The sequence below is a fragment of the Cavia porcellus genome, unplaced genomic scaffold, assembly GCF_034190915.1.
Source record: "Cavia porcellus strain 051 isolate PalLab524CR breed Dunkin Hartley unplaced genomic scaffold, mCavPor4.1 scaffold_1, whole genome shotgun sequence".
NCBI classification, from domain to species: Eukaryota; Metazoa; Chordata; class Mammalia; order Rodentia; family Caviidae; genus Cavia; species Cavia porcellus.
The window spans coordinates 115,999,845-116,024,096 of NW_026947484.1; the positions used below are offsets into that span (position 1 = coordinate 115,999,845).

The 24,252-nt window shown below is 33.4% G+C and overlaps 1 protein-coding gene across 3 annotated transcripts in view; it reads left to right on the top strand.

The window, feature by feature from the left end:
• Abcd3 (ATP binding cassette subfamily D member 3) overlaps positions 1-24,252 on the top strand; it is a 75,103-nt gene that overhangs the window by 18,742 nt on the left and 32,109 nt on the right. For 2 of the 3 annotated variants that reach the window (XM_063254560.1, XM_063254566.1), the window contains 8 exons: positions 3,964-4,000; positions 10,157-10,255; positions 12,110-12,198; positions 17,011-17,080; positions 18,668-18,765; positions 19,186-19,309; positions 21,346-21,402; positions 23,190-23,332. In XM_063254560.1, the coding sequence (XP_063110630.1) occupies positions 3,964-4,000; positions 10,157-10,255; positions 12,110-12,198; positions 17,011-17,080; positions 18,668-18,765; positions 19,186-19,309; positions 21,346-21,402; positions 23,190-23,332 (717 nt within the window). Of the gene's footprint in view, positions 1-3,963; positions 4,001-10,156; positions 10,256-12,109; positions 12,199-14,490; positions 14,561-17,010; positions 17,081-18,667; positions 18,766-19,185; positions 19,310-21,345; positions 21,403-23,189; positions 23,333-24,252 lie in introns of all 3 variants that reach the window. The other variant, XM_063254562.1, reaches the window with a different exon arrangement.

Here is a 24,252-nt window from a genome sequence, read left to right on the forward strand (position 1 = left end):
ATGGTACCTTTGAAAATTGTCTTATCCTTTGTGTTTTATGAAAAAAGCTGCTACCCTTGTACTCTTCATTGCTTGTCCACGGAGTGCTTTTACTCACTTCTTTCAGTTTACTGCCTTGGCTCCGGACTGTTGCCCAGAACTGGTTGGTATCTTGTCACTTAGATCTTTCCGCTTTTTTGACAAACTCCAAAATCTTGATTTGATTCAGTTAAAAGTCTCCCTTTAAGTTTTTCAAAAGGAGCCAGGGATTTAGCCCAGTGGCACACTGCCTGTCTGACAAATGCAAAGTTGTGAGTTTGATCCCCTGTACCCCCCGCCCCCAAAAAGAAGTTTTTGAAAGGAAATTCACTAACATAAGGGTAACCTACTTTAGGCAAAACAAGGTAAAAGTTTCAGATGTACCTGAAGTGGTTTCATAATCAATATCGGAATCCAGGCAGCCAAATTGACAAATTTGGGATTTTTTTAGCAGAGCTCAGTGACCACTCGCAAAGACCCCTGTTTCAAAGTCAGATCGAGTGGCCCCAAACTGGAGGGTTATGGGGCATTTAAAGCAAAAAACCGCAAAGCAAGACATCTTGTGGAAACAATGTAGCTAGAATCTTACATTAATTTTGGTTGATACCTGTATCTTGCTTCCTTGTTGAGCAAGCTAATGTTTTTCTCTTGTGGGTGCAGCTCATTTTGCTTTTCTCATGAGACTTGTGCCCTGAGTAATTTTTCACTTTTCTATGTCAAATTCAGAGCACAAGATGGCATCCGTTATGCCAAGCTGCAACAATACCTATCTACCATGTGCCAGGCGTAGTCTTAAGTGTTAGTGATAGATGAACAAAATCTGGTCCCTGCTCTTAAGAGGCTGATGAGGGGCAGAGATGGCATAGATTGACTGCAGAAGGAACACAAGGGGTACCTGCTAATGCACACTGTTGAGGGGAGAGAATAAGCAGAGGTTTCTAAGACAGGGCCATCATGTAGAGTAATTTGTTGTCCTGATTAGCACAGTTTTAAGACTGGAAGGAGTTTCAATTAGATATCATCAGGGCAAAAGATGTAAGGAAAGAGCATCTTAGGGAGCCTGGTAAGAGATGACACTGTGTCGAGAAACCCTATGCTGAGTTTTAAAACAAGTACAAATTTGAAAGGTTGATTGAGGAAGAATCTTTTTAAGCAAGTATAGCATGTAAAGACAGATGGGGGAAGAGTATAGTATTAGGTAGGAGATGTGGAATTGACATTTTATAATGGGAAATGGTCAGGTACTTTCAGTTTCACATAGTTTAACCTGATACAGTAAGGTAACTTTCATTTGAGCTCAGTGTCAGATCGGTCTGGAAAGAAGGGCTGGATCCATATCATAAAGTTCTTAAGTACCACATTATGGAGTTCAGATTTTGTTCTGGAAGTGATTATATGTTTATCTTAAAATTTTAATTATAAAATATTTAATTTTTGAATAAACAGTATATAATTGTGGCCTGAAAGTTGAAAGAAAATAAAACTGTATTATATATAAGGATAGACTGTAGCTTTTTTTTGTTCAGTTTTTGTTAGGTTTTGGTATCAGTGGTTTCCTAAAAGCAAAAGTAATTTGAAAGCTTTTCTATCTATGCTCTAGAACAGTAAAAGCATTGGATTATCAGTTCTCTGGGATTTTTGTAGAATTTTAGTTACTGACATGTTGCTGAGACAAAATACTGGACACCCACAGTGTTAGAGAGGTTTATCTTGGCTCATAGTCTGTAGAGATTTCAGTCCGTGGTCAGGTGCCTGGGCAGTATGGCAGAGTGGTGTAGTAGGAGGTGCATAGCAGAAGAGAGACGGTTGGCGGTAGAGCAGGGAGGAAGTGGACAGAGGTCAAGGGGAGTGGAGGAGTAAGGGCAGGCCGCACCCACAGGGACCCACCTCTTCCTACCAGGCTTCACCTCCCAACATCAGTCACATCACACTGCAGTGGACATGAGAGTGTGGATATCTCTTGAAGATACTGATTTTATTTCCTTTGGATGTGTATGCAGAAGTGGAATTGATGGATCATGTGGCAGTTCTATTTTTAAATTGTCTAAATTGTGTGTATTGTTTTCTATACTGGCAATATTAACTTACATCCCTAACAGCGTAGAAAGGGTCCCTTTCCTCCATATCCTTATCATCACTTATCTTTTGTCTTTTTGACAATATCCAGTCTTAACAGATGAGGTTATACCTCACTGGAGTTTTGATTTGTATTTCCCTGATGATTAGATACATTCAGTACTTTTTTTCTTGTATCCATTCTGTTTTGAAAAATAACTGTTAAATTCTTGGTTTATGTTGTTAAAAGGCATTTTCTGAGACAGTTGTAGAATTTACAACAGTTTGGAAAGAGATACAGTCTTGTAGTACAGTTGAACTGGTAAACAACAATAAACCTCTAAGCACTTTTGAAAATAAGATATCATCTGTTGGATTGAAGTTTGGCTTTCTAGCCTTGTTTGCTGATCTTGTATCTTACTTGAAAATGCTCATTCTAGCTGGGCATAGTGGTGCATGCCCATAATCCCAGCACTTGGTAGGCGGAAGCAGAAGCAGGAAGATGACTTTGAGGCCAACCTGGGCTATATGTTCAAGGTCAACCTTTGCTACATAGTGAGACTGTGTGAAAACAACAACAAAAAAAGAAAAATAGAAAGACAAAAGAAAACAGAGGAAAATGGTTGTTCTGCAGATAGTTGGAGCTCCATAAGGTGTTCAACATAGAAGGTTGACCTCTATAGTAGACAGGAAACTGTGCCACTCAAATTCCTCTTAAAGAAGGACTTATTGCTTCTCTGTGAGAATGTAGAATCCAGTCAGCTCCCTCTCCCCGTACCTTAGTATTTACCTCAGGTGCCCAGGGTACCCCACATGCCCATGACCTCCATGGGACAGTATAGATTTGTAGGCTGAGCAAAGCAGAGGGCAGGACATTTCAGCCCATCAGAAGACTGATGCACAGTACTCATTATAGAACCTCATTTAGTTGGCTGAAATCTTGTTTGGTCTGTATCACAGTTGGCATTCTGTCTAAGCTTGCTTTCTCTTCCTTCCATTCACTAGCGTTGATTCCTGATACACATTTTATATACTAAACACCCTGTCACCTCAGCTGCAGAGAAAGCAATATGCAGAAGCTCCTGACACCATGGAACTAGTTTACTGGAAGGAAATATGCATCAAACAAAAAATTTAAAATGTGATAAATGTTATATAGAAGAATAGGGTATCATGGAAGTATATTATAAAAAAGTATATTATAAAGTATTAAAAAAGTATATATTATAAAAAAAGTATATTGTAAAAAATTATAAATCCTGTTAATAACATTGTTTAAGAGAGTAGCATGGATTAATAGTTGGCATGAACCTCAGGTTCTTTTAGGCCAGTTTTCTTATTTGTAATATGAGAATGACACATTCCTTTAGGAAACTAGCTGGGATAGCCCTTGGGATTGGGGAAGGCTACCCTCCAACTGAGAGGGCCTGAAGTACAAACATTTTTCTAGCTTTGGTTTGTATCAGTTTGCTAATGTCCCATGGGCCAATGAAGTTCATATGGTCAAACTTTGATTCAGTGATAGAGAAATAGACCCACCCCTTCCCATAAAAGTGTTTATAAGTGTGTATGTGTGTGCATTTATAACATACATCTGTAAAATGAGACAATGTCTCTTACATAATAATTGTAGCTGTCATTTAGTGATCATTTTCTGTAAATAATACTTAGCACAGGTGGAATGTCTCTTGAGTAACTTTTCAGATAAAGGGTACTCACCCTGTAAAGAGGCCATTGAACATGATATTGAACATGTTGTATCTCAGTAGGATATTATAAAAGGAAATCCATTTGGAAAAATATGTTATATATATTTTTTTAACATTTTAGAGTAATAGTAATGATAACACTTTGCAAATAAAGTAAAGCTCTCTCTTTTTTCTTCTGCAGTAAGAAAAGTGGAAAACCACCATTACAGAACAATGAGGTAAAATTTTAAATCATGTCTTTTGGGTATCATGCATTTATTTGGTTTTTAATTTTGAATTAGAATAAAATCATAAAATTAGAAGAGAACTTAAAAATATCACTTCTAATCTGCTATATATTATAGAAATTTCTTTCTGAAATAAGAGTTCTGACAGGTATCTTTCAGTATTTGCTTCAATCTATTTATTCAACGGAGAGGACTGTTGTAAAGAAATCATAACGGTTAGTTTTAGTTCATGATCAATTAGTTTTCACTTATCTTGCTTCCCAGTGATTAACTGTTGTCTATAGCAACACAGGAATATTCATTCTATCTAATAGATATATATTTGAAGATAGTTGTGTCTTCTAAATGTTTTTTGCCTTCAATGCTAAGCAATCTTTTTTCCTTTGAATAGTTCTCGTGTGACTTGGTTTTTATCCTTTTTCACTTCTGCATGCATTCTTCTGGACTTGCATTAGTTTCTCTAGTCATTATGCTTAGAATAGAACATAATTGTCCTAGTGAGATGTGACTAGCATAGACTGTGTTTGCACTATGACATATGAATACTATTATATTACTAAAATTCAGCTTACAGTTGCTTTTACTTATTTAGCTATAACTTGTTTACATTAAGTAAATTTTAATTAACTATAGTCTTGAGGTGAATAGCTCTGTTGATAGATACCTTATATCTTGTGTTTATCAGTTGGTGTGTTTTTTAAAATAGCTTCATTGAAATATAATTTGTGTACTATAGTATTCATTTAATTGTATAATTACAATTGTAATTGTATAATTCAGTGGTTAGTATAATAATCCATTTGTGTGCATAAATCAGTAGTTATTAGCAATGGATAGCTCTTACCATTGTCTTAGTTTTCAAAGATTTTCATCAACAGTAAAATCTGTTACCCAGTAGCAGTCACTTCTCATCACCCTCTCCCTCCAAGCTCTAGGAGCTACCAGTTTACTTTGTCTCTATTGGTTGCCTGTTCTTGATAATTTCGTATAGAGTCATATAATATGTGGCCCTTTATACCTTATCTTCTTTCAGTTAGCATAATCTTTTCAGAGTTTATTTAGGTTATATCAATATATGTGTTAACTTTCTGTTGCTGTGATGAAATACCTGTTTTTAAAAAAGGAAAGATTTATTGTGGCTTGTGATTTCAGAGGTTCCCATCTATGGTCACTTGACTTTTTGGTTCTGGGCTTTGGTGAGGGAGAATGTCCTGTTGGGAGTCATGTGGTATAGAAAGCAGTGGGGAAAGAGAGGGAGAAGGGGCCCCGTGACCTACTTCCTCCACCGAGGACCCATCTCCTAAAGTTTACACCATCTCTCAATGGATAAATCCATGGATGAAGTTAGAGCCCTCAGGATCCACACCTTCCTGAAGACCCACATGTGAGCATTGCTGTATTGGGAACCAACTCTTCCACACATTTGCTTTTGGGGGACATTTCAAATATAAAGTATATAATATTCTATTCAGTTTTTTCCATTTATATACCAGTTTTGGGGTGGATGTATGGTTTCATTCCTCTTCAGTATTTATCTTGGAATACAATTACTTTGTCAGAGTATCCCAGTTGATTTCTTTCAAATACTAATTTATCCCTGTCAATTTATTGGATTCAAAAATATTATTCATGTAATTTTTTTTTTTTGTTTGAGCCAACGTCTCAGTAGGCAGTTTGGGCTAGCCTTGAACTCATTTTGTAGCCCAGGCTGGCCTCAGACTCACATGGATCTTCCTGCTTCAGCCTCCCAAGTGCTGGGATTACAGTTGTGTGCCACCATGGCCAGCAACATTCATGTAATTTTTAATGCATTTCTCACACTCTATTATGTGAAGTACAGTGTTATGAACAAGTTTAATTTGGTTTCTTTTTCTTCTTGAAAATTGCTGACAGTATTGGCTAGGTAAGGACTATCTCTTAATTGTTGTGGGGGTTTTGTTGTTATTTTATGGTTTAGTCAACTGATTATGTCCAACTGTAGCAAAATATAGTCCTTATTTCTCTATTAAGGCCGCCAAATCAGAAACATTAAAATCTTGATTAATTTATTAATTCATTTATTGTCAGATTTTCAACAAATACTTACTGAACCTAATTGTGCCTGGTATTGTTCTTGGCTCAAGATATATGACCTTTATAAAAATTAGTCAATACTCCTATGGAGTTCACAGTGTACATGTCAGCTAATGTACTAATGCAGTATCTTTAAAAAAGGAGAAAATTAGAATAATGAACTATGACTTATTTTTAGTAAACTCATACTGACTTCTAGTGATTTAGTGTCTCTTTAAGTTTTTTTAGTCTTCTATATTAGTGTCTAATGCCTGAATATCCTGGATATTGGCATCAAAATTTTTGTTCTTTAGTTTAATCTTTCTTTCCCAGTGTTTGAAAAATGGACAAGGTATGCTCAAGTCCAGTCTTCTGGCATATCTCTGCCATCATGATTTCTCATATCTAAGTTAGATCTGAGTAATCAGACACTAGTTATTTTAATTATATATATAGTCTGTGTGTCATCATATCTATAAGTTGTAAGACTGATACTCATTCCATTTATGTTGCGTTCCTTCTTATTTTTCTGTACAATTTTGTTTTAGCATATACTTATCCACAGGTTGTATAGCATGAACAAGATAAATTGAGGTTGGATTAAATGAAATAGGGAAAAGTCCAAATACTTTCCCAAATTATCTATTCCGTTGTTTTAAAAATATTTTAATATACTGTATATGCCTGTATTATTTATGCTACTGGTTTCTCTTAGTTCCTTGAAGAGAAAGTTTTGTACTTTTTATCAGATTATTTCTTCTATGTAAGTTTTTCTTTGTCTGTGACTTGTACTCTGAATAATAGTTTGACCTTTTATAGAAGATTATGGTACACAGTGTTTTAACTACTGTTATTTTCTATTTTGTTATGAAATTGTTTATTTTTCATAGAAGTAAGGAGTGCTTTTTATATTTTACATTATGCTAAATATGAGAATAAAATTTAAAAAGAAAATAATATAGTTTATTTAAAATACTCACTTAATTTCAATGTAGCACATGCTGTACAATCCAAAATGTATAATCGCTGTGCTCGGTATAAGTATTCCTGTATATATTTTTATATTTTTGGATATGTATGTGTATATCCATAAACAGTGTAAGTAGGAATATTATACATTTAAAAGTTTTATAAATTCACTTGTAACTACTATATAGTATTCTGTTATATGGATATGAATAGTTTTTTTTACAGTGTACTTTTTAATGGAATAAATTAACATAATTTAATATTGATGCACTTTTAGGTTGTTTTTAGTTTTATAGTATGATAGAGTCTATTTCTGTTTATACTGATGTGGCTCAGCATATATGCAGAAATATCTGCTATTTTTAGGATAAGTTCCTAAATATAAATTTCTGTGTAATTTTATTACATAGTCTACATTTTTCATAGATAATTCATGATAGTTGTACATCTGTACTTTTTCCACAATGTTCAGGAATTTTTACACTCTTGTCAGAACCATAGCATGTTACTTCAAATGTGTTCTTTTCAGCTCATTATAGTTCATCTTTTCTAAGTCGATTGATATGTCAATAGAAATTTTTCATTGCTGTTAAATTTTGTTGCCTCTTGTTACTTTTATTTTCCCGGTTTTATTATTATTTATTAATTTAACTTCTTAATGGTCTTATTAATAGGTTTTTTTGCCTTATAATTTCCATGTTAAACATCTATCACCAAAATGTTTTTAAATTTTAAAAAGTCCTGGGAAAGTATACTGGGGAATGTAACTCAGTGGCAGGGTGCTTGCCTATGTGCACAAGGCTGAGGATTTTATAAAAAGAACGTTTTTCTTATAGAAAGAAGAGACAGTACGAAAAAAAATGTCTAAATATTGGCGAGGGTAGAAGTTGGAAAAATCAATTTTGAATTAATATGAATTCTTAAGAAGGATAGTAATGTTAGGAAATGTGCTATCTCTGTAAGTATGCTATTCTCATTTGGATTGGTTTTCATGTGTGGATTTTTATTATGTATCAAGAATATTGTAGAGCAGCTTGCTGTATCTTCTGTAAGTCAGCTTTTTCTGAGCCAACCTTCCAGCCCAGGTGTTTCTTTGCAGAAAATGCTAGATTGACTTTAGAAGAATATAGTTCCCCTTCAGAACTGGATTGTAATGAAAACCTAGTTAGCTTTCAGACCGTTTAAAAATAGGAATCAGTGGCAGTTGAATTCTTTACAGGAAGAACCGTATACCAATTAACTGCTATCACTTTAAAGTGCGTTAGTTATTCTCCTAACTTTTTTAAACCTTCCTAATGGTTTGCACTGCATCATTTCTTGAGAGTAGTGAGAAATTGGTATTCCTCTGTTTAAGGTAGAAGACAGTCATTTCTCCTCAGAAATGTGCTACACAGAGTTAAAATTAAACATGGAGCCAGGTACTGAGCTCTTGGTCTGTTAATAGTATGTATAAACAACAGGTGAGGTAAAGTGAAAGCTGTGGCGGGAAGGAAAACGTGACTGTACAAGTTTAACCTTTTTTTTTTTTCTTTTTTAAAGGTGCTGACTGTTTATTGTATACTCTTTAGACTTTTCTTCCTTGGGAAGAAAATTTTCTTAGCTTGAGAAAATAAAAGGAGGTTTTAGGTTGTGTTGTAAATCTTGGCTTGAAGACAATAGGTTAGTGCAACAAAATGGACTGGGTGGGCCTTTTAGTCTTTCTGTTACAGGTATATCCTTGTCAGGTGGAATAGTTGGATCAAGTAAATATTTGTTGATTGGATGAAGGCATACATGTGTGAATGAAGTACAGCGGGCCCCATAACTTAGTAGTAGGTGGTTTGCGGGCTTTTCTGAAAGACCTGAAATCCTGAATCTCTGTACCAGCAGTTACAGAACGAGCTGATTTTTACCTAGATAGTTCTTTCTCTAACTCTGCAAACATAGAGACTCCAAACATCCTTTCTTGGTCTGTATTTCTGAATCAAACTCAGTGACTAGTGGGATTAAATATATAAAGTACTAACTTACAGAAGGTAGATTTTTAAATTGAGGATTAAAACTTCTTACTCAGTTGATTGAGTTAGATATTAATTTAGTTAAAGCATATTTACACTGAAGTTTCAGTTTCTGAGTACTTGTTAAGAGCATAGCCATTAATCAGGTAAGCTTGTCTAGTTTCAGGAGTCACAGAAAGGCTAAGGAGGGAAAGGAGTTCTGAAGCTTCTTGCCTTTTCCAAGGTGTGCTTAAATAGCCTCTCCTGTAGATTGTTGATGTCACTTTTTCTGTATGTTTACAAATGGTTTTGTATTTTTATTTTATTTTAATTTATTTTATTGGTGCTGGGGATCGAACTCATGACTTCATACTTGCCAGGCAGGCCCTTGTGCCGCTCAGTTATATCCTGGGCTGTACTTATATTTTCATAGACCCAATGAATATAAAGAAATCTCTTAAGGAGATAAGGTTATCCTAAATCTATCTGCAGTGAAAATAAATTCTGAATCCTTTCTGTGGCCTCCAGGCTGTGTCCTCATCAGACCTCCCTGTCTTTTTACCTTCTGTCATTGTTGCTCTTTTGCTCTAGCATTTTTCGGTGACACATGCACACCAGTTTTATTCTTTGCACTGGGGTTTTGTGCTTGATATTCCTTATTCTTCACTCTCTCAGTTTTCATTCCTCCCAAATAATATTGTGGCTTCACTGTATTTAAGCCTCATGTTAAAAGTCTTCTGTTAATCAGGAAGCAGGCAATAAAAGAAGACATTAATAAGCACTCGACTGATCCTTAGCAGTCTTTCTGACTTCATCCACTACTATGCCTTTCTTATAGCTCCATCCAGTGGCTGTTTTGTTGTCTTTGAAGTATCTTACATGTGTGTGCACCTTGTTATTTTGAATGTGCTGTTTCTTCTGCTCACAGGTTTTTCTCCCAGATACTTAAGGTGGTTCCAGAACTTCTCACTTTCTTATTTAGTTTCTAGTATCTTATTTTCTTAGAAGCATGTTGGAATATGAAGAGTTACGAAAGTCTGTGTTGTTTTTATGCAGTGTCCATCTTAATAGTTGTCTATATTGATCTAGATGGAATTTTTACAATTTTATTTTTTACAACTATTTTAAAAAGAAACTATTTTAACTACAGAAAGAAGGAAAAAAAGAGCGAGCCGTCGTGGACAAGGTGTTTTTATCAAGGCTTATGCGGATTCTCAAAATCTTGATCCCCAGAACATTTTGTAAAGAGGTAAGTCTTACAAGATTGTAATTTTAAGTTTCATGGTTCATGAAGTCAGAAAAACAAATCTTAATACTTTGATTATGCTAAAAGATCACGTTTTCTATATATTTGTCTCTTATTACCTGTCATAAAAGCACTTTTGTTCAATGCCAGTTCTTAACTGGTTTTATCCTGTTAATAGGATACTATTTCATTCTATTTCATGTGAAATACTAGATTGTTACAATGCACCTTCCTTAAGGGTTGTTACTTCATTGTAAATACTGTCAATTAAAAGACAAACATTTTTATTACATTGAGATGTTAATAAGTCACAGCGAACTAAATATGGTGCACTTGGGAGACTCAGAAACAGGAGTTGTGAGTTGGAGGCCAGTCTGGACTAACAAGAACCTGTCATAAAAAATAAATAACAGCAACAAAAATGACACATTGGTATGAATATGTTTGAGGATTGCTTTTTATATTTCATTAACATTTTTAAGATTTCCAAAATGGTATATTGTTTCTTTAAATATTTTCAGGAAGTGCATGTCAGTAATTAATTTAAGATTTAGACCATTGTTCAGGTTTGAATTAAAAATTGAATTGTAGTTAAACTAGTATGGACAGTTAGTGTTCATTAAAATCAACAGGTTCTTCTGTTTCCAGGTGAAAGCCCACCTTGGGGATGATGGGGTAATGTAAGAATATGGTATCTTTTTTGCTTGTTAACTGGAAAACATATGTGGTAGCATATGTCTTCTTGTGGCTCCACGTTATACTTCTATATTTATGACTTTGCCTTGTTTTTTACTGAAAGGGCTATATTCCAATATTTTCACCATTTTAAAAACTATATTTGTTTCACAAATTACACAAATACTAGAACTAGGCATCTCTCCCTTCAATAACTTTGAACATAGTATGCAATAAATGCATCTCTCGCCCCAGTCAGTTCCTTTCCCCTAACTTTAGCCTCTATGCTATCATATTCTTCCAATTTAGAAAGTTTGAGATCAGTTTTGAATGTGTATTTTGGTGGGGGAAGGAGATAGTGGCAGGATTTTTATCTCATGTGGAGATAAATGACTCCTAGCTAGTCGCCCAGTTGGCTCATCTCTTCTTTGTAACCTACTTTATACAGCGTTGCTTAAGTAACATTCTCTAAACATCACCTTTAACATTTTCTTTTACTTTATAGAAGTTTACAGAAACTTTATATTTTCTAAACTCTGCTGGATATAGCATACCTCATAGGAGATACTTGTTTTTCATTAAGCCTATCATTTTTCTTACCTATTATCTTCATTCTCTTCTTTATTTTCCTTGGTCAGTGTAACATATTTCTAACACCATAACTGTCTTTTGCTACTCTAGATATATAATTGTACAGTTTCCTAAAGTTTTTGTTTTCTTGTTATTTTTTATGTATAAATCTTACTTTAATAGCTCAGTTGGAAGCCCTTACGAAGACAGGTCCACTATTAGAGATATTCTAACAAATCGAAACAAATGTATCTTACTCGGGAAGAAAGATATGCTTTAATATTTGTTAGTTGTCTATATAGCATCCATTGTTATTTTTCATTGTCAAAATTCTATGTTTAAAAAATTTTCAAGGTAATATTAGTTACATTTTTAACTTTTTTCATTGTTTTTGTGAAGGCAAATCATTTGATCTCTCTAAGACTCACTTTTGAATTATGGGTGAGGCAATTTATAAGGCCCTTTTCATTTATATTGTGATTTTAAAATTGCTTTTAGATGAGATGTAGACTAATTTTAAAGCTTTGAATTTTGAAATCAAACATCTCTATCAAGTTATATCTGTTTAACTTTTTAAAATGCATTTAGTTTACTGTAATTGCTTTATTTTAGACAGGATACTTGATACTTATTGCTATTATGCTGGTATCTCGAACATTTTGTGATGTTTGGATGATTCAGAATGGGACACTCATTGAAAGGTATGTATCCATTCACCTTCCTCCTTTGTGTATAAAATACTAATTTATTTCATTAAGTGTGGTCCTTGTAAGCAAAAAGTAGATTCTAAATTAGGTAAAGGATGCTTAAATTATGTATTTGTTCTTAAAACAGTTCTAACCACCTGTTTCCCATGTGTCTGTCAGGCACCATGCTACTTGATTCTGGTGGTAGTGGTGGTGGTGGTGGGGTGTGTGTGTGTGTGTGTGTGTGTGTGTGTGCACTAGTGAACGGAAGAAATTTTATGTCAAGCCTTGCTATCTGAGACTTCACGAAGAATTAGAGCTATGTAACCAAAAATTAAAGGGCAGTGTAACAAGTGCTATAATTGAGATTTAAAAGTGACCAAATTGAATAGCTGAAATTAATAAGATAATTCAGAGAAAGATACCAAAACCTTTCTGTGAATTACATTGAGCACATTTATTAGAAAAAAAAATTAGGAGCCGGGCGTGTTGGCTCATGCCTGTAATCCCAGCACTTGGGAGGCTGAGGCAAGAGGATCCTTGTGAGTTCGAGACCATCCTGGGCTACAGAGTGAGCTCAAGACCAGGCTGAATTACATAGAGAGACCTTGTCTCAAAAAGACAAAAAAAAAAAAAAAAAAAAAAAAAAAGGCTAACTATTGTGCTTCCCCAATTCTTTTTATATTTTCTCATTAGAATTTTTCTATATATTATTAATCACTGCATTTGATAATTTTGAACTTAAAAACTTCAGAAATGTCAAGTGGAATATTATAGGTAATCATTCAGTTTTTATTCATTAATAAAGAAATTATTATTGACCAATTTGAATGTCAGAGTAAAAAATTATTTCTTCTGTGTGCTGGGAGTTAATGCAGAGACAGAACATTTAATGTGATTTGTAAAAATTTTTTTACTTTTGTGATTTTAAAACCCTTATTTATTGATAAAAATAAAATTTCCTAAATTATAATGCTTATAAGATATACAAGTTGCATCCATTGTGAATAATATGATAGTACGTATTAGTATAAAATTAGCCATATGTTAATTAGGAATTTCGTATAGTAACAGTGTAAAAATTTGTTTATTTTAAAAAATTTCCCCCTTAGGGGCTAGGGATTTAGCTCAGTGGCATAAGCACCTGCCTTGCAAGCGTGCAGTCGTGAGTTCGATCCCCGGTACCGATTTTAAAAAAAAAGGAAAAAAAAGTTTTCCCGTTTTATTCAGGTGTAGTGATTTTATACTTTTATAATCGAAAAGAATAATAATATTTTTATAAGCCAGAAATTTTCAACTTTGTATAGATCATAGTTTTCATTTTCGCAAATACTTTGTAACCTGCAAAGAAAAAGCATTGCCAAGAAAAGGTGGTACATTCATTTAATTGATGATGACTTGACAAGTAGACAGTTATGTAGAATGAGCCAGTTTGTAATTCTAATAGATAATCAGTGTAGTAGCCAAGAAAAGGTGGTACATTCATTTAATTGATGATGACTTGACAAGTAGACAGTTATGTAGAATGAGCCAGTTTGTAATTCTAATAGATAATCAGTGTAGTAGGATATTCAATTTTAAAATTTAATTATAAAACTTTAATGTTTTTCACTTTGTGACAAGTTGTTTAAAGTTTTTTGAGCATTATTTAAATTTCTTCAAATTTATAAAAATGTTACAAGAATGATACAGGGAACTTCCTTATGCTCCTAACAATATTCATCATTTTTTGTAAAATAGTTATTTTAAGGTTAACTTTCTCTTTAAGTAAATATTTTTGAGCCTTTGCTATATATGAGATCTTTGATACTTGTTAGATACTAATATTTAATATTTGGCCAGTTGTAAGGTATTATGTATGTATTATGGCAGTTTTATTTCAAAAATTAATGTTTCTTTACTATGAAAGCTACATTGTAATTGGATTTATCTCTTCTCTTTGTGCATCTTTCAAAATAGGTATAGATTCATGTATTTCTGCTAAAAGGAGTCTCCAGGAAACTTGTTATGGTCTTTAATGTACTTCATCTTAATCTTCATATTTTAGGATTATTTATTAGTAATGGCCAATGGCTTTGTAATGTAGACTAATCTTAGTAGGATAGACATCTTTTTTAAAACAGAAATTATAGGAAGAATCTTTCATAATTTGTTGCAGCTTTATCTGATCATAAAGATATATTTTATTTTCACCCATTTGGTAATAAGTAACATTTAAAAATTACCAATTCTTTTATAAAGATCATTTATATTTTGGAAGTAATAATAATTAGAACTATTATAAAAATAATAATTTTTCTTTTGCAGTGGAATAATAAGCAGAAAAAAGGCTTTATTCAAGGAACCATTTTTAAAATTTATAGGTGCCATTCCAATGGTAAACGATTCCTGAATGATGATGGCATGTGCTTTATCAAAATCTTATAATCTTGTATTTCACAGTTTGGGGAGCACTAAAACACTTTGGTTTTACATCGTTTGGTTCAATTTTTACTTAAATTTCTAAACTTTTGTATTGTGTTAATTGCCTAATATTTCTAATATTCTTATTGCTACAAACATTTTTATATGCTTGCATTTGAACTTTCTGCTAGGTCAATTTAAAACTATTTTGCTTTTTAAAGGTTATATTAAAATTGAACTATTAGCCAAACATGGTGCACCCCTGTAATCCTAGCATTTGGAAGGCTGAGGCAGGAGGATCGCCACAAGTTAGAGGCCAGCCTGGGCTGCATAGTGAATTCAGGGGCAGCCTGAACTATACAGTGAGATCCTGTCTCAAAAAACTAAATAAATAATTAAATAGATAAAATAGAATTATTAATTTTTCACTTTGTGACATTAGTCTAATGTAATACTTCCCAAAGCATTGTTCAGGGAAATGCTACATGTTATAAACCCTTTTCAGGTTTAAAATGATCATACTGTCCATTAAAATTTTTGAAAAGGTGTTTGATAAAGATGTTAGCTGTGCTCCCCATCTTGTTCTATCAGATTTTACTATATTCTATTTTGTTTGATAGTATCAAGTTTGAGGATATAGGCAACCACTTTGAAGGCAATAAGGTTCACTAAGATGCCCATTATGGTTTGACTATTATCTTCTTTTGAAACCTGTAAGGTCTCCAGTGTAGGTTTTATTGGTCTTGTTTTGTACTGTTTTGATCAATTCTATTATACCTGACGATGTAGGCAACCTTCTAAAAAAAATAGCAAGAGGCACAAGGTAACCATTTTAGATCACCTGATATTCTATTTTTACATCATGTACTATGCCCATCCTTTTGTTCTAACTGACTCTGTTTTGTTTAGCCACATTAGGTTTTATTCTCTCCAAAAAATAATAAAAATTGTGGGAGTAAAAAAACCCAAAAAGTATAATTGTTATTAAAAAGAGAGGAAAGGAAGGTGGTCTAAGGGATATAACTGCATATATGTTTAAGTGTGTAGGATGGAAATCCATATTACTGAACTTTTGTTGGATTATTGTATGAATGTTCACTTTATATGCTTTAATTTTATAATTTGGACAACTATTTCAAAGATGACAATATGTAACCTATCAACTAGTGATATTTACTGTATTTTTTTCCTTGAAATTCTGTATTATTTGTATATTTTTACTGCTTTGTTTTTTTATTTTATTTCCTTTCTTTTTTTTTTCTCTTTAAATAATAATAATAAAAAAAGATGTTAGCTGTGTTTAACTCAGATTAACCCAAATTTATTTATCTCATTAAAAAATTAATTGCTTGTCATATACCAGTCACTTTTTGTCTTTTTTGGTGGGAAATTAAATCACTGTTCACTGTTTCTCAAAAAAACATTTTATGACATTTGGGAATATTAGTAAGAATTATTGAAAAGTTCTGTGATCAAATAAATTATACCTCTATTGGATCATAGAAATATCTACTCAGAGGTTTGTTACTTGTATGATAAAATAATAGCTTTCAGACTTTTTAGAAAAAATAGAATCCTTACTCTGAATTCTCAGTTTATATTTTAAAAATAGATATATAAAATAGATTGAAATCAGATAAAAGGCACCAATTCAGTTGAACCGTGTCAACGCAACTGTAGCCTCTGTGGAACTATTCTGTGTCTTCTCTGCTCTGTCATGTAGCCCAAGAGTTGGTAAACTAGGACCTCTCAGGTGAAGTCTCACCATGGAGGGTCTATTTAGGCCAACTTTGTTTAGCACAGATTACTGCTTGGTTTATTTAATTTACAGTGGCAGAAATGAGTGGTTCGAACAGGTATCCTATGGCTCACAAGCCTAGAATATTCTTAACCCTTTAGTGTGAAAATATGCTGATCCCTCCCTAGTGTATTGTCTACCAGTAGTTAATATATAAGTGAGAATCAAGAGTTTAAAAACAAATGCTATTTTGATATATCAGATGCTAAACTATTTCTAGGGCTATAAAATTATTGTTTAATTGTCTAAACTTTTGTGGCAGTTTAAGGATCTCTTCCCCCTTTTTTGGGCATTTTTACCAAGGGCAGTCATCATTGTTTTTTGCTGTGCTAGCAGTGGGGATTAACCCCGGGCTCTCACCTTGCTAAGAACTGTCCCTACCACTGAGCTACATGCCCCGCCCTTAGTTATCATTCTTAATTTTGTTATTTGCAGAGTGAGGTTCAAGCAGACTGTTTTAAAGTGATAGCATTTCAAAAGTTGTGGACATGTTTGTATATCATTTTTCCCTTTTTTTTTTTTGATTCATTAGAAATTTGTGAGAATTTTTAAAACTTTACAGATGTCTTTTTAGACTCTCGCTTTGCTTCTTTTGCAACTAACACATTGCATGTGGTGGTTTGCAGTGGTATCATTGGTCGTAGCAGAAAAGATTTCAAGAAATATTTATTCAACTTCATTGCTGCCATGCCTCTCGTAAGTTTAATTCTTTAAAAATTTTACTTCATCTTGTTATAATCTTCAATGGTATTTACTTATTAAATTCTTTAAAGATTTATGATACAGTGCTAGGTTTGTTTCGAGTTTAGTTTTGTAATTGGTAGCCTACTTTGAAGTCTTTATTCTGAAAAGATTAATTATATTTGCTCTGTTCCATTTATTGTATACATATGTGGGTTTGTTCATTTGTTTGTTTTTAACATACAGACAAGATTTTTCTCCCATGTTGAATAGCATTCTGAAGGCAGTAGTAATCCCTTTCACTGTGTAGCAACCAAAAGCATTTCTAGATATTGCCAGATTGGAGGTTAGGCAGGGGTGCAAATCATCCTTCTTGAATTGTTACTTGAAGGCTATTATCTGTTATAACTTGAACCCCTTCAGCGTAAATTGAAACTTAAGTTAAGCTTATGAAAGGTAAATTTTGCATTGTGAAACATTAGTGTTTTTCTTAGTTTGGTTCACATTTTTATATTACTGGTTTTGTAAGAATTTTAGTGTTCTAAATTTGGGGATTGAAAGGGGAAGCTTGTTTACAAAATCCAGTTGAATGGGAAATATGTAAGAAATTCTAGTTTAATAAACTTTGAGGGTGGACATACATAGATTTTAGATTTTCTAAATAATAAATTGAGATAAGCCACAAAGATACAGTATGTACCACACTAAAGAATTAGTTCGTTTCTGAAAACTCATTCTGTTTGTAAGGCAAATAATTAGTATAATGAAGTGAGTCTTATACACTTTTGACACAGATATTTAATGTAAAGCATAAAAAGACCAAACATATGCAAATACTATAAACAATTTTTACTTTTACATTTACCAAGGTAGATAGAGTGCTCTACTTTTGCAGTTGGTTCACATCTAGGAATGTTTGTCACATGAGGTTCACTCCTATCTGTGAATGTTCACAATTTGAATGTACCTAAGTCAGGGACTTGCTGCACCAAGATTGAGATTCAGCAGAAGACCGGTATTTTGCAAATACTACTTGATAAAATTTTCACTAAGTTTGAGTTTCAAATATAAATGTGAGTTCAGAATTATGGAAGAAATTTATTTTAATATGATGGAAAAGATTATTAAAGAATAGTAAGGATTATTCTAAAAATTTAGGAAACTATTAATTGATATAAAACTCACGGTGTTTTTTAAACAAATGTATATACACTGCTATAGAATTTTGTTGTCTAGGTTTTCTTGTGTAGGCAATAGGAATCAAGATACAAACATAAATGTCCGAACTTCTGAAAGCAAATCTTTAAGTTAGATGACAGATTTGACTTTTTTAAATAAAAGATGTCAAGATATGTTTAAAAATAATCTCAAGTGAAGTTCAAAGTAAAGCTTAATATAGGATAATTAAAGTCAACTGCATTTGATATAGCTTGTTCTTTTTATGTAATAAATTGTGAGTAAAGCAGAACATAATTCTATCAATGTATACCATGATTTATAAAAATTATAGGATTTGGGATTGCAGCAAATGCTAGAGAAGTAAATTATAATTTACTAAGTAGTAGTAAAGCAAAACTGATGATGTTTGTTTGTTTGTTTTAGATCTCTCTTATTAATAACTTCTTGAAGTATGGGTTAAATGAGCTCAAATTGTGCTTCCGAGTGAGGCTGACTAGATACCTCTATGAGGAATATCTCCAGTAAGTGGTAAACTATTCTAAAGTTAAAAATAGTTAATTTGAACAGTAATATTTGTGATCTTCAGGATTTTTTCAAGAAACAGATATGTTTATCGTCTAGATACTTATATCTATTTTATTGTATGGATTTTTTTATTCATTGTATAGATATGTTTATTGTATAGATATGTTTTTCAAGAAAGTGATTCTCAGACCCAGAAACATGTTGGGAAAGACCTCTTAATAATTTGACTCTTCCATTAGTTGTCATTGTATCCTTTTCTGGACTAGTTTCTTCACTCTAAAATAAGTTAGGATAACCCTTAGGTTTTCCAGACTTTCGTGTTTCTATATATTTGTACTTAGTGGTAGTATGTGAATATTTTTGTTTTATTTCTAGCACCATTTGTTTTAAAAATCATTTTCTTATTGCCATTTTAGGTCTTTCACATACTATAAAATGGGAAATCTGGACAACAGAATAGCTAATCCAGATCAGCTGCTTACACAAGATGTAGAAAAGTTTTGTAATAGTGTAGTTGATTTATATTCAAATCTTAGTAAGGTAAGTTTTCCTCTTGACCTGTATACTTCTAATGGTTGTTAGAAATTGACTGTCAATTTATGTTTCCAATTCCATAACCATAAATATAGATGAAGTACTTCCTACCCTTTTCTCTGCATCAGTAACTCTAATTCTAATAGATCATTTAAATTGTCAAAAATTTTTACAAGATGTAAGTTTTAGTTTTCTAATTACTTCTCAGAATATTGCCAAAGCTCTTGATTCTGATGGCCTTAAACCAGGTTTCTATCTCCTGATAATGTCTTCAGTTCTTTCTTGTCTCATTCATCTTACCACCCTTACACCTGCTGTTGTCTCCTCATTACACCATCTTTAGTGTCATTTTCTTCTGCATTGACTGACACATGTAGTAGCCACCTGTAAGACTGTCTACCTCCCATTCTTTCCATCATCATCTGAGATGTTCGACTTTCCCTTCTGATCCACATGACTGCCACTGGTCTGCGGTAGGAGTTGGTCTCAAACTGGACTGATGAAGCGAGTTTGCCTCTGATCACAGTTGACCCAAATCGACCCAGTTTTGAGACAAAAAGCTGTATATAAGAGACTGGGTCATATTGTAACACTAGGAATGTTTCAGTTAGGTAGATAGGAAATTCTTAGAAAAATGTGTATCTGTAGGCACTCCCTTCTTGCCTGCAGGCTACTACTAAGATACTTTTTAACTTCCTACTTAACTCTTAACAGAAGCCTTGCTAACTAATCCCAAAGTCTAAGAACTGTGACAACTATACATAGCTCAGTAATTCAGCTTTCTTTTCTGTTTCCCTTAAGTGTGTCAAGTTTGTTCTCTGTGTGGGGGAAGATAGGGGTTGTGAACATATAAAACTGTTCATGTAATTTTGTAGCCAATTTCAAAGACAAATTGTTGTTTGTTCTTTTTATGTTGGCACTTACGCAAATCTGTTGTTCAGGTCTTGTCGCGTCTATAATAGAGAAGAGTGTTACCAAACTAATTATATCACTGTACTCTTCAGTCTTTGCTGTTTGAAACAATTTGTCTGACTTAAATTATGAGATGTTTTTGTCAGTAACTCTGTGTGTGTGTGTGTGTGTGTGTGTGTGTAATGGGTTTGAATCAAGGGTCTTTTGGGTGTTAGACAGATACTCTACTACTGAGCTACATTATTTGCCCTTTTTAAAAATTTGAGACAAGGCTGGCCTGGTAATTATAATACTTATGCACCTGCTTCCTGATGCACCTGCTTCCTGGCTTACTAGGCCTGGCTTGTTAATAACTTTGAAGTGTACTTGAATTTTATAAGTATTTCTAGCTTGCTAATATATAAGAAAAAAAAGATGAAAGAAAAAGTAGATCTTTGCACTAGCCAATTCAAAAGCCAAGTCTTCTATCCTATAAAAAAGTGACTGGTAGTCAAAACATGTAGCCATAGATTTATAATGAACAAACACAATTTGTAGTCCCTGAAGCACATTATAAAATGTGCGCTGCTTATAGTACACGAGATGAGTTGTCTCTCCATGAAAAGCTGTGTCTTAATGCATTCTAGTTCTAGCTTTTTTATGTCACAAAATTAGTTTGATTATTTCACTGTACAATTTTTTAATGAAGTCAGTGACTCAGGCAATATTTTAGCAGAAAGAGCTATTTTATAAGTTAAGATTATATAAACCAGAAAAGTGAATACCAGATTTGAGGTTACAATGAGTAATTTTGCACAGTGTCTTTATATTATATTGCATGTTGCTAATTTAAAATTCTTAATTGTCAGTAGAGCTATCTTAATTGGTGAAAAATAATGTTTCTCCCACCTAATTGTCATTAGACATTGTTCAGACTATCACCATTTTAAGTTTTCTGAGAAAAGAACTGTATTTTTTTGCATTCATTAATCTTTGTGTAGTACATCATGCCATGTAGGAACTGTACAGGTTCATAATTATGTATTAAACTTTGAATAACATTTTATATTTAACATGTATGAGTTATCAGTCTAGCCCAAACAATCTATTTTATAGGTCTAATTCTGTATATTTTAATATTTATTTTACAGCCATTTTTAGACATAGTTTTGTATATTTTCAAATTAACAAGTGCAATTGGAGCGCAGGTGAGTTCACTTTTATTGTATCATTTAAGTTGCTGTATTACTGTGTTTTGAACAGCTTGATGAGCTAAGAATTTTTTGTGTCTCAAAGTATCATGTTTTTACAGTATGTACTGAAGATTTTTAAAATATTCTAATTTTGCTTTTCACCTCCTCTTAATGCAGATACTTGAAAAATTTATTTTATGGCTCTTGTCAGAAGTACTTAAACATTGAACATGGTAGCGCTTGCTTTTACAAACTAATGTCTAAAAAGATTTGTAGACAGCCATTTTGAAACAAAATTTGAATGTTAAAATACCAACACTATATTTAGAATGAGTATAGGTTTAAAGCATATTTTATAATAATATTAAATTATTGAATAGCCCCTGAGCCTTATCATCCTATCTCTAATATTTGTGATGACAAAAATCACCTTTAAATTTTTTCTGAGTATTCTCACTGAAATCTTAATTGTAAACATTTAATAGATAATGTTACATATTTATAACAGCCATATAATACTGTAGTTGTTTTATATATATATGTGTGTGTGTGTTTTGTAGCTGATTAATAAATAATTCACGTAGTGGTATTTGTTGCTTTCCAAACCACTGGGTAAAACAATTTTTATTTAAATTCTGTTGTTTACCTTTTTAACCTTTTGTTGCCCCGTGAGCCAACGTTTAATCATTCTTGTAGCTTGTTTTACTATGTAAATGAGTGAAAATCCTTCTTGTTTCTATGCTCTGATATGCCTTACATTTTTATATTTAAATTGTCTCCATGTACTATATGTTATCTGATTTTGCAGTTCTTATAAGTGGATTTAGTTATTTCTTTGTAGATATTTTTAGTAGTTGTTGATTCCATTGAATTTGGCTTAATTTTTTAAAATCTTAAATATGTATTGTATTTCACATATATTATTTTAGATAATAGAGATTAAAAGGTGAATTCCTGAGGAAGAGAATGCCAATATGCTGAAAGTTAGTTATTCAAACAATGATAACATAGTATAAGGCCAATAAAAGATGTTTCAGAGAAGTATTAGTGCCTGGAGGAACCAGAGCTGATATTTGCTAGCACTGTAAAGAGGTAAATAGGTGCTTGTTATACATGCAGCCTGCTCACCATACATCAGAACAACCTCACTGATGCTCTTTTCAGAAGACAACTGTCTCACTGCGGCAGAGCACAGGCTGTATGTAAGAATGAAGGGAAGGCCTTGGAAAGGTAGAGTTTCTTAGGATCGTTAATGGGTATGAGGTCAGTTTTACAGAGTAGGTTGCCAGAACCAAAATGTACAAGCAGGGAAAGGCAGATAAAGGTTGTCTGGAGAGGTGAGCTTGAGATGTATGGTACTTATTTGGTGATACTATCTTGGATTTATAAGAGGCATAAGTTTGGAAAGGGATGAGAGATAAGGAATCTGAGGGAATGTCAATATTCAAAGAAAAAGCAAAAAAGAAATCTAAGAATTACTATGGAATTATGAGAGTATTTCTAAAAGAATTCCAGTAGAAGAGTGTTATGTGCCACAGAAAAAGTAAGAACTGTAAATGGAAATTTTTAGGTGGATAAATGGGGAGAGTTGGGGAAGAAGCTATAGTGGTTGGAAGAGTAGATGAGGAGAAGTGTAAAGGCTAGTTTGTATTTTTTCAGGAAAGAAATGGAAAAAAATTAACCAAAGCAGCAGTTTCTCTGAAAAGTCATTGAAGTTAATTATAGAAATTGTGTATGTTTGCATCCATTGAGCTTTATTATACCCTTGCATTTTGTGTATCTTTCTCTGTCAATGATAATAGGGCCCAGCGAGTATGTTGGCCTACTTGCTTGTCTCTGGGCTATTCCTGACTCGACTTAGGAGGCCTATTGGTAGGATGACAGTCACAGAGCAAAAGTATGAAGGTGAATATCGGTACGTTAATTCCCGGCTCATCACAAACAGGTAAGGAGGAGACAATGAATGCGATACTGAAAATTCATTTTTATTGATAGTGATATCATTTAAATTGACTTCAAAATGCTAGTGACGTTGTTCCCAAGATGTGTGTGTTTGCTTGTTTTGAAAATATATATTGTGGGGGCTGGGGATTTAGCTCAGCGGCATAAGCGCCTGCCTTGCAAGCAGGCAGTCCTGAGTTCGATCCCTGGTACCGATAAAAAGGAAAAAGACAAAAAAAAAAAAAAGAAAAAGAAAATATATATTGTGAAGGATACAAGTGTTGCATCTGGTTGGGGGTGGGGTTTGAGTGACTCTCCACCTCACTTCAGAGCCTTGCCTTCACTTTAGTGAAGAATAAAGAAATGGGGCTTTTAGCAGAAAACTTTAGAATATGGCAAATGGAGAGGAAGCAGAAGTAAAGCTGTCTTAGCTACAGAGTGGTGCAGCAAGATGGGGGCATCCCGTTTGGCATGTCCCTGGGAGTTTGGGATGTACTAAGACTTAGAGGGTTAAGCTCATTTCTAAAATAAGTGTTTCACTGCTTGGTGTAGTCTAGACCAGCCAGAGTCTTAGCCTTTGTTTCTGGGAAGAGGACTGGAAGCTCCCTGAATCTCCTAGTTGACAGCAGAAGCACTACTGTCCACAGAGAGCTCAGCTCAGGACTGAAGCTGTCATGGGCAAGCACAGGATGTCATGCAGATAAGACAGGAGAAAGAATTTTGCAGGTTCTGGGGACATTTGGAGACACCTGAAACTTTACACCAAACCTTCTAGGACTTTGGCCACTGAGGTGCAAGAAAGCAAAAGAACTTTTACCACAGATGTTTATTAAAATCTTCCCGTTCAATGTTCTTTGCCTTCTTTCCATCCCTATAAAAGGGACTCACTTTTCTTTGTTCCCTGCAGAAAGTCTTTTTTCTTTG